Raw genomic sequence first — 13,965 nt, 5'->3', positions numbered from 1 at the left:
TCCAGCCACAGCAGGGGATGAAACCACTGGGGACAAAAAGCTCCCTTGGCTCCCCCTCTTTGCTGCCAAAATTCATCTATGGGTTTTTGCCTTTCAATGCTACCAACAGCCATGCAATTCCATGGAGGCTCCATTGGGAAACATGCAGTAGCAGCCGCCCCGCTGGGGTCTCCTATATAAACCCTATGGAAGTGATGGCTCACACACGGTTGGGGCAGCGCAGCTACAGTGAGCCAAAACCAAGGGCTCGAGGAGCAGGAACCTGCCCTGGCCAAGCTCACCGGTTACACCGCTCCCTCTCCACCAGTGCAAAGATCCCCCTGCACCTTCCCAAAGCATCCCCTGCTCATCCTGCAGGTCCAAAAACACCAGAGAGAAAGGGAATAAATGGAAAGGAAGAGTTAACATTGCTCTGGAATCCTGCACTGGGGTGCAACCGGAGCGCACCCACACCACGGCTCTTTGCCTACCTGGCAGGCACAGCCACGGAGGTCAGATTGTCCATCATTAAAACCAGTACATGGCACTCCATGGCTTCTCCCTGCATGTGTGCAGCAGGAAAAACCGCCCCTGGGGGCTTGGGCTTTTCCTTCTTTCCTTTATTCCTATGGTGCTGGTGAAACCAGAGATAAAACCGTGGCGTCTAGGTGGGTTTGGGGACCACCTGCACCAGCCAGAGGGCAGCTCCAGAGGCAGAGAGGGGTACGTTTGTGCATAGATATGGGGCTGGCTGCAGCAGCCACCCCCCAACAGCACCCACTGTGCAGCAGCCACCCGCTTGCGAGGTGAACCGGAGGCAATGGGGAGGCTGAGGAGATGGACCCGCTTCTTCCAACAGCCCTCCAGCGAGGCTGTGGGGTCTCCAGGGGGAAGAGGAGATGCCCTGGGACAGCACTAAGCATCTGGCTGGGTCTTCCCAGGGGAAGGAGGGCGGTTTGGAAGCAGTTAATGGATCTATACCAGGTCAGCATCCTTCGGCGCCTCTTCCAGCTGCATCCCTGCGCGCCAGCATCTAGGGTCTTGCTGCTGGTCCTGTCCTCATGCTGCTGCTCCAGGCTGCCCTGTCCGAAACACAGAGAGGGTCCCAGGAATAACACAGATATCCAGCGCCTTAAAACCGCTCCTGGGTTCAACAGCAAGGGACCAGCCATGACTTAAAACGATGTCAAAGAGCAGGAGCCGCTGCCTCCGGGTGCAAAGCTGCGGTGTGCTGGGAACTGTTTCTACCTGCCTCCAGTACATCTTATTGCTGACTGAGTCACCAACGTTCTCTGTTATATCATACAATACATGAGCATTTGCACACTTCTGATAGAAAGAACTTCTCAATAAAGGCAACCTGGTGGATTGGGGTTTTGGTTGGGTGCATTTTGGACCCTGGGAATCTGACAGCTGAGTCCTGAAATCAGAGTGAAAACTAAAACACAGGGAGGAAACAAAGGGCGGTCAGCAGGAAATAGGCTGTTTGCATGATGCAAATGAGCGTGGATCTGGGGAAGCATCAGGTATTTACAGGGAAAAGAAGTGCTGATTGAAAGCCCTCTGCCCTTCTTCCATCATCGCCATCCGCAGGCAAAGGGAGAGGGGAGGGCTCCGTGAGTCTCTGCAAGGCAAACTAAGGCAGCTCTGCCCATCAGCTGGCTCAGGTTTTCCTTTCCCCACTGCAGGGTTTATCCCGGAGAAGCCGATGGGTTTCCAGGAACGACGCCATGGGAATGCCATTATCCCACTGCTGTGGAGGGTTTTCTCTGAGACTCCTTTGGGAGAATAAGAAGGTAATAAAACAGAGCGGAGAGGAAGCAGTAAACATCACTCCCAGGCACAATCCTGCTCTGGAGATTCCCAGCTCCGTGTGGGATGTCCACCTGCATCCAACAGCCCCACCATGGGTCCTGGGGGAGAGGCAGGGTGGTGCAGGGAGCCCTGCATCCATCCATCCATCCGTCCGTCCTCCCTGGGCTTTCCCAATGGGAACACAAGTCCTCGGGATGCGCGCGGCGCTCACTGCATCCTCCAGATGAGGCGGATGATGTAACGCAGGAGGCGCAAGATGACCACCGGGGGGTTTCCTGCCTGGTTATCCAAGAAACCCTGAAACCAAAGAGGAGGAAAAGCAACGTAAGCACAGGCACAAGGGTGAACCAAGCCCCCAACAAACACCTTGTGTGGTGCCACAGAGACCTTTCAGAGGTGGGAACCAAGCACTTTAGGAAGCATTTAAACACCCTTTCATGTCCCCCTTCACTAGGAAGTTTTGTAACACTCAGAGTCAAAGCTGCCTGCTCCCAGCCATGGGGATGTCACCTGCAGGTCCTGCACACTGGGTGCATGATGCTGCGGGGAGGCTTGGATCATGGTGAAGGAGCAGGAATCCTGTGAGCACAGCATGGGGCTTCAAAATCAATGGGCACTGTGATGGGGAAGGGCTGAGGGACCTGGGGGGTTCAGATGGAGAAGAGAAGGCTCAGGGGGGACCTGATGGCTGCCTCCAACTGCCTGACAGGAGGATGGAGCCAGGAGGGGCTGGGCTCTGCTCCCAAGGAACAAGGGATGGGACAAGAGGAACCAGCCTCAAGCTGCACCAGGGCAGGTTTAGATGGAGCTGAGGAACAATTCCTGCCCCAGAGGGTGCTCAGGCATTGGAACAGGCTGCCCAGGGCAGGGCTGCAGGCACCGGCCCTGCAAGTGTTCCTAGACCATGTAGAGAAAGCCCTCAGTGCCATGGGTTAGTGGTGGCCTTGGCAGTGCTGGGGAATGGTTGGACTGGGTGAGCTTAAAGGGCTTTTCCAACCTGGTTCATTCTGTGATTCTAAATAAATAAGTAAGGGTAAATAATAATAATTAAAAAACCCCACCCTAATCAAAATCCTCATTAAAACCCAAACCAAATACCAATGCATATCTATGCATGGGGAGAGCAGCAGCAGCTCCTGCGCAGGCACCGGTTCGAGTTCACCCTGCTCCAGGCCCAGCCACTGCCTCATTGACACCACACAGTGAGCCAGACACTGCAGCAAACATCCCTCCCCAGCCAGGGATCCCAGCAGCACACAGGGAAAGGAGAGAGGAATCACCACCACATACCATTTATTTCAAGCCTTGTTCCCTATGGTGGAAGAGCAGCTCAGAGGCCTCCCTCTCCCTCCCCAGACAGCCCCATTTGGGCTATATTTAGTGCAGTAAAATCATGTCCGTACATGCCCCAGACAGGGAAATGCCTCTGTTTACTCTGATATGCAAACTGCCCTCCCCACAGGCGGCCCTGCAGCGGGGACCTGTTGCCATGGGGAGATGATGCTGAGCATCCTCTCGCCCCAGCGCATCCCTGCACCCCAGGACATCGCATCCCAGCACCCACAGCTGGGATTTACCCACCCCGGAGCTGCCCCCCCACCCCCACAACTACTTCCTTTCTCCTCTAACTTACACAGTAGAGGGCCCATAGATAATACAGGAGACACTGGATCACCCTGGTTTACTCTGATCCCGATGGGATCTGGCTGTTCATTGAGCCCACCACACAGAGCAAGGAAAGAAACCAGTACAAAACCCCAACAGGCTTGGAGAAGGGTGCAAGAAAAATGCCCAAACTGGGTTTTTCTTTAACAAAGAGGTGTAAAACCATCATTAAGGAGTTGCAAGAGGGCACTTTCCACCTCTGCAGGCAGCAACGCTTGAGGCATGGGACAGCACCCAAGTGATGCACCCTCTGCCAGCATAACCCTTGGAGCGGCACTGGTCCCCACAGCCAAGGGGTCCCTGTGGCCATCCCTGCCCACTGGCCACAAGGAGCGAGCTGTCCCCTTCCCAGCTGTGCTGCCCCAGGGATGCTCCCTGGGGGAGGGACTCCGGGGCGGGCACAGGGATGGGGAACGCGCGGCCCCGACCAGTTCCGACCAGTTCGACAGCTCCGACCTGCCCAGCAAGTGCGGCTCTGGCAGGGCTCGCAGTTCCCCATTTCTAACCTCAGCCTTAAAGGGCAGAGCCCATGGAGGCAGGCAGTGCTGGGGCACGTGCTGCTGCTGCTACACACTGCACCCCACTAAGCCCTCCTGCACAGGTCCCCCCTCTCCGCAGCAACCCCACAAGGAAAAGCCTCTTCCCACAAAGCGAGCACTTCGGGGCAGTCCTACAGCACCTGCTTGAATGCCCTGAACCCTCCCCATTTCTGGGTGCGAGGAGTGGGAATGTCAGAGGCTACGGCAGCCAGGCACACAGTGTTTTCAGGGTCATGCATGACAGCCTCTGCTCGTGTCATCTAGCAAGGATGTGGTCCCCTGGGTCTCAGTGCTCCCCCCAGGGCAGCAGGATGGGAGCTTGGCCATGGCACTGGGAACTGCCCCAAGCAAACCGGGGTGATGCTCTGTGACTGGGAACCCACGCCCCATCCTGTTGCTGTACATCCAGCTCCTTGGAGCAGGGGGGAAAAGCCTTTGTCAGCCCCCCTCAGCACCCCTGTGAATTCATAGATTCATGGAATGGTTTGTGTTGGAAAGGGCCTTAAAGCTCCTCCAGCTCCAACCCCTGCCACTGGAGCAGCTTGCTCCAAGCCCCTGTGTCCAACCTGGCCTTGAGCACTGCCAGGGATGGGGCAGCCACAGCTTCTCTGGGCACCCTGTGCCAGCGCCTCAGCACCCTCACAGGGAAGAGCTTCTGCCTAAGAGCTCAGCTCAGTCTCCCCTCGGGCAGGTTCAAGCCATTCCCCTTGGCCTGTCCCTGCAGGCCCTTGTCCCAAGCCCCTCTCCAGCTTTCCTGCAGCCCCTTTAGGCACTGGAGCTGCTCTCAGGTCTCCCCTTCAGGAGCCTTCTCTTCTCCAGGCTGCCCCAGCCCAGCTCTCTCAGTCTTTTAATGAAAAGATGCCATTTACACCCCAAAAGCTGGGTTCCCACCACGAGGGATCAGGCTGCATGGGGGAGGTTGGGAGATGCACGTTCCAGATTCGGGATCAAACACAGCTCATCCCCACCTTGCTGCAGGTCAGGAAACCCTCAGCATTTGGAAAGAACATGAAGCCAGGGAGAAGTCTCCAGCAAGGAGATGCAGACACATTATGTGGAAGGTGCTGGACCATGGCAGCGTGGCACCCACGTATGGGGAGAGCCCCTGCCCACAGGCACCCACCATAGGGAGCAGCAACTGAACATGCTGCAAGCAGTGACTCGTGAGCTGTGGAGGATGGATGGAGATCCGGGACACCCGCTCTTCATCGCTACCTGATGTGCTTCTGACTCCTCTTCCCAGCGGCGAGCGCGGGGATGGACCAGAAACCACAGGCCCCAACACGCCTCCATCAGCAGCACTTGGCAGGCAAGTCACTGTCTGCAGCACTGTTCTCAGAAGTGCTGTGACTTCATCCCTCCGGGATGGGGTGCTCGGGGGCTGGGGGGGTGCTCTGGGCTTTTTTGTGGTACTGGCACCTATTTTTGTTGCAACACCCGAAGGTGAGAGAGTTCAGAGCCTCTAAATGCACGGGTTTCAAAACAGCTCAGATCCGTTGTGAGAAAAAGAAGTGATGAGACCAAGCCACAGAACCCAGCCTGGTTTGGGTTGAAGGGACCTCAAAGCTCACCCAGTCCCAACCCCTGCCACGGGCAGGGACCCCTTCCACTGGAGCAGCTTGCTCCAAGCCCCTGTGTCCAACCTGGCCTTGAGCACTGCCAGGGATGGGGCAGCCACAGCTTCTCTGGGCACCCTGTGCCAGCGCCTCAGCACCCTCACAGGGAAGAGCTTCTGCCTAAGAGCTCAGCTCAGTCTCCCCTCGGGCAGGTTCAAGCCATTCCCCTTGGCCTGTCCCTACAGGCCCTTGTCCCAAGCCCCTCTCCAGCTTTCCTGCAGCCCCTTTAGGCACTGGAGCTGCTCCAAGGTCTCCCCTTCAGGAGCTGGACACAAACCCTGCTGCATCTGCTCCCTGTGCATTTCCCTACAAACACCACTGCTGGCTCCCTGTCAGGCACCACATCCAGAGCAGCTCTTCCCACCCTGCCCCAAACCCCCAACACACCCAACCTATCCCTGCCCCTATTCCTAGCAGCTCCTTGCTCGCCATCACCCTCTCCAGCCCCAGTGCCCCAACACACCTGGTGCTACTGGAGACACCGCAGCCCCTGCGCCCACAGGGCTCCAGCCTGGAGGTTACTTAGAGCTGATGCAATGGCCCCGCCGCACCTCCCTGCGCCCTAAGCACCACAGGCACCCCCACAGCACCGCTCCCCACAGCGGATGCAGTGCCCGGCTCGCACTGGGAAGCAGGGGGGTGAACGTTACCCGTCTGGGACACGAGGAGGCGTTGAACTCGTCACCGATGCGGCGCAGCTCCTGCGCGATCCACAGCTCGGGCTGGATGTCTTCTGCTCGGGAGGGAGAGCGCCAGCGGGAGGCTGCGGGGAAGCAGAGAGAGCACTGGAGACACTGGGGAGCACTGGGGCAAACTGCGGTGTCCTGGCAGTGCTCAAGGCCAGGTTGGACACAGGGGCTTGGAGCAAGCTGCTCCAGTGGAAGGGGTCCCTGCCTGTGGCAGGGGTTGGAGCTGGAGGAGCTTTAAGGTCCCTTCAACCCAAACCAGGCTGGGGTTCTGTGAGTCTATGAGAAGGCAATGCACTACTGGGCTTTTATTCATTCATTTATTAGAGGCTTCCCTCAGGAGCATCTCTGCTGTATCCAAGCTCTTAAACAGAACCATAGAATAGTTTGGGTTGGAAAGGACCTTAAGATCATCCAGTCCCAACCCCCTGCCATGGGCAGGGACACCTCACACTAAACCATGGCACCCAAGGCTCTGTCCAACCTGGCCTTGAACACTGCCAGGGATGGAGCATTCACAACCTCCCTGGGCAACCCATTCCAGTGCCTCACCACCCTCACAGGAAAGAATTTCCTCCTTAGATCCAATCTAAACTTCCCCTGTTTCAGTCTGAACCCATCACCCCTTGTCCTGTCACTACAGTCCCTAATGAAGTGCTCATCCCCAGCATCCTTGTAGCCCCCTTCAGACACTGGAATAGGGAGGAGAGCCAAGATGCTGCTCTCCAATTCCTTCCCCTAGCAAACACCTTCTCTTCCCTCTCCTCAGTAACCTCCTTTCCTTGCAGGCACAGCAGCAACCCCTCCTCTAACCTTAAAACCCCTCTGCCTGCATCACTTAACCCAACCCTCACATTTCCCCCCCAGACAGCTCCAAAGCGCCCAACAGGTAACTGGGGAACGCTTGGTTTTGTCGCACTGGGAACAAAGCCACAACTGGGGCTGTGTGCAGGGAAACCGCGCTCCCAGCAAGCTGGGGGTGCTTCCAGCCACAGGATGCTCCCCTCAAACAGCATCTCCTGCACTTGAGCACTCAATAACCCCCCACAATAACACAGTGCTGGTTTCTAAGAGGAAAACCAGCTTTGGGGTCGGTTATGCTCTGCTTACAGAAGTATTTCAGGCTCCATTTTAAGGAGCTATAGAACACGTGGTAAAGGCACTGCACTGTGGATGAGCAGAGGAGAAAGGAGGCTGTGACCCAGCAGAACCCCCTATGGTACCCGCACCACCACCTCTTCCCCTCCTGCCAACCCAACTGCACGACCCAAGCAGGAATCACAGCTTTAAGGAAGAGAAACCCCAGCAAACCCCATCCAGAGAGCACAAACCAACCCCACACAACCCCACACACACCATCAGCACTGAACCAACCCCAACAGAACCCATCCAGAGAGCACAAACCAACCCCACACACACCATCAGCATTGAACCAACCCCAACAACACATCCAGAGAGCACAAACCAACCCCACACACACCATCAGCATTGAACCAACCCCAACAGAACCTATCCAGAGCACAAACCAACCCCACACAACCCCACACACACCATCAGCATTGAACCAACCCCAACAGACCCCATCCAGAGAGCACAAACCAACCCCACACAACCCAACACACACCATCAGCACCAAACCAACCCCCAACCAACCCTACACACACCATCAGCATTGAACCAACCCCAACAGAACCAATCCAGAGCACAAACCAACCCCACACAACCCCACACACACCATCAGCATTGAACCAACCCCAACAGACCCCAACCAGAGAGCACAAACCAACCCCACACAACCCAACACACACCCTGAGCACTGAACCACCCTAAACAGACCCCATCCAGAGAGCACAAACCAACCCCACACAACCCAACACACACCATCAGCATTGAACCAACCCCACACAACCCAGCACCCTCAGCACCAAACCAGCCCCAACAGAACCCATCCAGAGAGCACAAACCAACCCCACACACCCTGAGCACCAAACCACCCCCCCCCACCCCAACACGGAACCAACCCCAGCGCGCTGGCCCGCGGGCTCCCAGGGAACCCCCCGGGACCCGCAGCAGGTCCCAGCCTCGGGGCAGGCGCGGGCTCAGCGAGGCAGTGACAAGGTAAATAAAGGGTTCCAATAAGGGCCTGGCTCGGACCTGACTGGAAAACAGGCTCGGGAGCCAAGCCCGTCCCGCTTGGCTGCGGGCTCTGGTTTGTTTGCACGCTGTAGTAGCGCAGGAGCAGCAGCCCCGGCCGCCTGCCCGGCCTGGAGCCCTTCCTCGCTGCTGAATGAACGCCCTCGCCGTATTCCAGCCCGGAATGCAAACAGGATCCCAGCTGGGGCGGGGCGGGGCGGGGCGAGCATCCCAGTCCCACTGCTGGCCCCAGAGCCAGCAGCGCTGACCTGCACAGCAAGCGCCAGGAGCAGAGAAAACACCGTGGGGATAGGGCAAAGAGGTGCAATGGGACACAGGGATGGATGGATAACTGCATGGGGAAAGGTACTGCTCCTCTCCATCCCTTGCCTGTTCTCCTTCTCCATCCTTTACCCATAACGGAATCAAGGTTGGAAAAGCCCTTTAAGCTCATCCAGTCCAACCTCTCCCCAGCGCTGCCACGGCTACCACTAACCCATGGCACTGAGGGACCCATGGACACAGCATCCTCTCCTTCATCCCTTGCCCCTCTCCTCCTCCATCCCTGCTCTCCCTTCTCCTCCCCCCGTTGCCCCCGCACCAGCACCGTGCCCAGGAGCTCCTCGGCTCGGGCTGCAGGCTGGGGTTGGTGGCTGAGAGTGAAATCGGGCTGAGGTTTTCAGAAGGGACTTTCTGTGGTGCTGCCGAGTGGCAGCTCAAAAGGGTCCAGTCATAACTGGCCCCAGAACCAGTCAGAGCTGCTTTCGGGGGGGGGCCCTGCTGTACCGCGATGCAGCACCCGCAGCCCATGGCACGATGGCTGCAGTGGGGATGGGGACACGGTGACAGCCACCGGCACCCTGGGTGCCTGCACCTCGCTGTAGAACATGGGATGCTCCAGCTGGGACTGGCACGGGGATGTCAGGGTCCCTGCTGAGAGGGGGAAAGAAACAACCCCAAACTCAGAGCTGGAGCAGCTCTGCTCTGGAGCCAGGCTGAGAGAGCTGGGCTGGGGCAGCCTGGAGAAGAGAAGGCTCCTGAAGGGGAGACCTGAGAGCAGCTCCAGTGCCTAAAGGGGCTGCAGGAAACCTGGAGAGGGGCTTGGGACAAGGGCCTGTAGGGACAGGCCAAGGGGAATGGCTTGAACCTGCCCGAGGGGAGACTGAGCTGAGCTCTTAGGCAGAAGCTCTTCCCTGTGAGGGTGCTGAGGAACTGGATGAGTGTTAAGGTCCCTTCCAAGACAAACCAGGCTGGGATTCCATGATAACTGCACCTCCGCCTCCCAGGCCTGATGATCCAAACACCCCGGCAGCTCCTTGGGAATGGCTTCAGATGAAGCATGTGCAAAGCTCAGGGAGCAAAGAGCAGCAGCTCCAAAACAAGAGCAACAGGAACACCACCACCAGCAGCTTCCCACCTCAGGGCTTCCCCCTTCCATTCACCTGTTACACCCAGGGCTTCTCCTCTGCAGGCAATGAGAGGCTCATGCTGCTTTGCTCCCCTATTCCACAGGGCAAGGAAACACACCAGGAGCAAAACAGCACCGGGAAAACCCATTTACAGAGCACCTCCCAAACCCCACCCGCAAGCCCTGCACTCCTGTGCCTTTAGACAGAGCTGCTCTCCAGCCAAAAACCCAACAGAAGGGAATTACAGCTCCTGTGAAGAGCCAAAGGCTTGAAACACCAGGCTCAGGTGCACACAACCACCCCAAAGGGTCGGTGTCTTGTCCCCAGTGTCTTTATGGCAGGACAACCACCTTCCCCTGCCCTTCTGCAAAACCCAGGCTCATCTTCTCTGCACCTCCAATAACTCATCCCTGCTCCTCTCCCCCTCATCCCCAAGAGCACCCTCCTGTACACACCAAGCCGGCTCCTCAACCCTTCCCACTCCCATCCAAAGCCATCCCCTCGCTGCTCCAGCCTTATCTTCCCCCCACATTAGCTTTGGAGGCAGCTGCACCCCCTGAGAAGCAAAACAGCCCAAAGCATCGCTGCTGCCACCTCCATGCCCGGAACAACCCCTCCTCCAGCAATCAGCCCACACAACCAACGGCATCCCCAGGGTCCCATTCACCTCTTCTGGGGCATTTAGCTCTTATTTGGGCCATCACCACTGGAGCCTTTGGGGAGGTTCAGTGGGATTTAGGAGAGGAAGCATGAGGGCAGAGCATGAGCTTGGGAGCAGTGCCCGCTGCCCACAGGAGGGGCCAGGAGCACCCATTGCATGCAGACCGCTCCTGCTCACAGGAAACGCCTGTTTGTTATCATTACCATCATTAAAGGCCACTTGCTTACGCTTCCCAGAGCGGCCTCAGCCCCGCCACAGGCAGAAATCAGCCCGGAGAACAGAACAAAGAATGAGACCCTTCGCTTCCCCGCAGAGGGACTGACCGCTTCCATGGGGAAAGCTTAACGTGGGACACTGCCGAGGGAAGGGATGGAGGAAGAGCCACGCAGGGCAACCCCTTCCCTGTAATGGGAACTGCAGCCCCTGACTAGGGATAAACCACTCCACACTCAGTCTGTGAGGAGCCAAGGGTCCCGTTTAAATACCCCAAGTATTTTCCATCTGCTTATAGCTGTTTCAAATGATGCCCTCAGCAACAATAACAGAACAAAGGCTGTCGTAAACCCAGCATTTCAACAGCGTTCCTGCAAGCAGGAGGCTCAGGAAAAGCAGGGAAACTCCAAGGTCTTCCTGGAGCACCACAACCCAAAGTCACTTCACTACCAAACGGCTGGCTGGGGCTCTCCAACATCCCTGCCCGGCTTTGCCACGTGTGTTTGCGCTGCTCGAGGTTGTGAAACTTGCATTAAGCTGTAATTACTGCAATGAGGGCAGAAAACCTTTCCTAAGGGCATCTCGCAGGCAGCCCAGTGGAGCTGGAACCGCAGCCATTAACCAGGGAGGGGAAAAACCAACCCAAACACAACAAAAAGGCGCTGTTCCGATGCTGCAAAGCTTGGAGTCGGTGCTGGGCATCCCCGGGGAGCGCTACCCCTGCGGCATCCCCCGTGCTCCGGTGAGGGGGCATCGGGCCGGAGGCGGGCACGGCGGGCTCAGCGCCCACCGCTGCCTCACCCGGGAACGCCGCTCGGGAGCGCGCACCCGGGCAGCGGGACCGGGACCGGGACCCGGCGCGGCGCGCTCGGGAGGAGCGCAACGGGAGCCAGCGGCTGCTCCGCCCCCGGGCAGCGGCGCACGGAGCGCGGCCGCGGGCACCGCACAACGGCGGGCGCGGGGAGCGGGAGCTCTGCCCCCGGCACCGGCCCCGGCCCATCCCGGAGAGGAACAACAGCAGCAGCGGGAGCAGGAACCGCGCCGGGCAGCGCGGCCTCGGCCATCTTGCGGGGATCCCACGCTCCGGCTGCTCCCAGCGGGAGCCGCTGCCCCTCGGCGCGTCCTGGCACCGGCTCAAGGCCCCGGCAGCGCCTTTCGCAACCGGCCCGCAGGTACAGCGGGGGCTGGGGCAGGACGGGGGAACCGGGAAGCGGCTCCTCCCTGTGAGGGTGCTGAGGCGCTGGCACAGGGTGCCCAGAGAAGCTGTGGCTGCCCCATCCCTGGCAGTGCTCAAGGCCAGGTTGGACACAGGGGCTTGGAGCAAGCTGCTCCAGTGGAAGGGGTCCCTGCCCGTGGCAGGGGTTGGAGCTGGAGGAGCTTTAAGGTCCCTTCAACCCGAACCAGGTCCTACCCGCGGTGGGACGCAGGAGGTGCTCCCCCCCCGCCCCGCAGGTGCACAGCAGCGCGCACACGGCTGCGAACCCCGGTGTAAGGGACCGGAGGAGCCGAAGGTGCCGCCGCGGGGCCGGGGATGCAGAGCCCGGGGGCAGGGGCGCTGTGGGGTCCTTGGTGCCCTCCGTCCCGCGCACCCCCCGCTCCCCGCACACTCACCCATGGCGCTGAGGCAGTGGCTGAGCGCCTGGCAGGGGGGGCTCGGGGTCTGCGTGGCCTTGTCGCAGCTGAGGGGCGCGGGGCTGCGCTCGGCGTCGAACGAGAAGTACCCGCTGGAGGAGCGCGACAGCAGCGGCGACCTCCGCACGAAGATGAACAGCGGCGACCGAGTGGCGAAGGGCCCGGGGCTGGCGGGGGGGCCCCGCGGCGGAGGCCCCGCCGTGGCGGTGGCGGAGCCGGGCAGGGCTGCGGGAGCGCCGGGGCGCAGCTGCGCGGCCGGGCCCGGGCCCTCCCCGCCGTCGCCGTCGCGTTGCGCCTTCACCTCGGGGGGCTGCTTGGCCATGGGGGCTGCCTGCGGGAGGAGCGCGGCGCCGTGAGGCGGCGGCACCGGCAGCGCCTGCCCCTGCCCCTGCCCCGGCCCCTCCCGCCCGGCCCCATTGTTCTGCCGAAAGTGCTGAGGCGGCAGCTCCGCTCCGCGCCGCCCCCCGCCCGCACCCCGGCCGTGCACCCCCCCCGGGCCCCGCCCGCTCACCCCCGCCCCGACCCCGTCCCCGCGCCCCGCTCACGGTGTCCCCGCCGGCTGCAGGCGGAGCGGGGCTCCCGGCCCCGGCTGGCGGCGGTGAGCGCGGCCCCGGCCCTGCCGCGCACCCTGCGCCTGCCCCGTGTTTACAGCGCGGCCGCGCTCCGCCCCGGCAGCCCCGCCCCTAGCCCTGACCCCGCCCCCGGCAGCTCCGCCCCCAACCCTGACCCCGCCCCCGGCAGCCCCGGCCCCGACCGCCCCCTGCGCCGGGCACCGACGGGCGCCACCCGCGGGTCCCGACCCCGCGCGCACGGACCCTGCGCGGCCCCGCTGCGCCCGCGCCTGCCCCCGGGCCCCTGTGGCGCGCAGCCCCCTTGCAGCGCCCGCAGCGCCCTCGCCCCCTGCTCCACGCACCCCTCGCACCCCTCGGTGCGCATCCCTGTGCTCCAGGCCCTGCACCAGCTCCATTCCCTTCTCTGGCCCCGCTCCAGCCCCTCAATGTCTCTCTTGCAGTGAGGGGCCCAGAGCTGAGCACAGGATCCGAGGTGCAGCCTCACCAGTGCCCAGCACAGGGGCACAATCCCTGCCCTGGCCCTGCTGCCGCACTGGTACTGGTACAGGCCAGGATGCTGGGGGCTTCCTGGCTGCCTGGGCACAAGCTGCTCATGTTCAGCTCCATCCCTCAGCACCCCCAGCTCCTGTTCCATGGGCAGCTTTCAGCCACCGGTTCTATGACGCTGGGAGCCACTGGTGGCTCTGGAGCTGGGGCACAGGGACACACAGGGGATGGCAGCATCACGACCCCCCCCCCCCCCATCCCAGCAGCACCCCTCCTCCCCAGCTGCAGGCAGCGGTACCCAGCCCTTCACCATCCCCAGAGCCGCAGGACTCTGCTCCCCAGGCAGCACCTCACCCATCAGCACCACTCCCCAGCCCCTGTGCACATGGAGATGCGTGTGTGAGGCCTGAGGGTGATGCTGGTGTCTTCAACACCCACCCCAATGGGAGCCAACCAGCACCCCTGCCGTCCAACGCTTGCTAACCCCGGTGCCACTCACCGTCCTCCCCTGGGGACCACAGCTGATGTGCACATCCACGCAAGAGGGGCCTGTTTAGCA

At 60.6% G+C, this 13,965-nt stretch overlaps 1 protein-coding gene across 1 annotated transcript; it reads right to left on the bottom strand.

Moving 5' to 3' along the window:
- Nucleotides 1-341: 341 nt before the first annotated feature.
- Nucleotides 342-12,980, bottom strand: BCL2L11 (BCL2 like 11). The gene is made up of 4 exons (XM_061356885.1): nucleotides 12,872-12,980; nucleotides 12,328-12,679; nucleotides 6,265-6,377; nucleotides 342-2,091 (listed from the first exon to the last, which is right to left on the bottom strand). The coding sequence occupies exons 2-4, from the start codon at nucleotides 12,668-12,670 to the stop codon at nucleotides 2,002-2,004; spliced, it is 546 nt and encodes a 181-aa protein (XP_061212869.1). The 5' UTR covers nucleotides 12,671-12,679; nucleotides 12,872-12,980; the 3' UTR covers nucleotides 342-2,001.
- Nucleotides 12,981-13,965: the final 985 nt, after the last annotated feature.

This window comes from Neopsephotus bourkii, unplaced genomic scaffold (assembly GCF_033783945.1).
Source record: "Neopsephotus bourkii isolate Nb327-2 ecotype Australia unplaced genomic scaffold, CSIRO-AGI_Nbou_v1 NB_873, whole genome shotgun sequence".
NCBI lineage: Eukaryota > Metazoa > Chordata > Aves > Psittaciformes > Psittacidae > Neopsephotus > Neopsephotus bourkii.
This window is presented reverse-complemented; position numbering and strand designations above follow the sequence as displayed.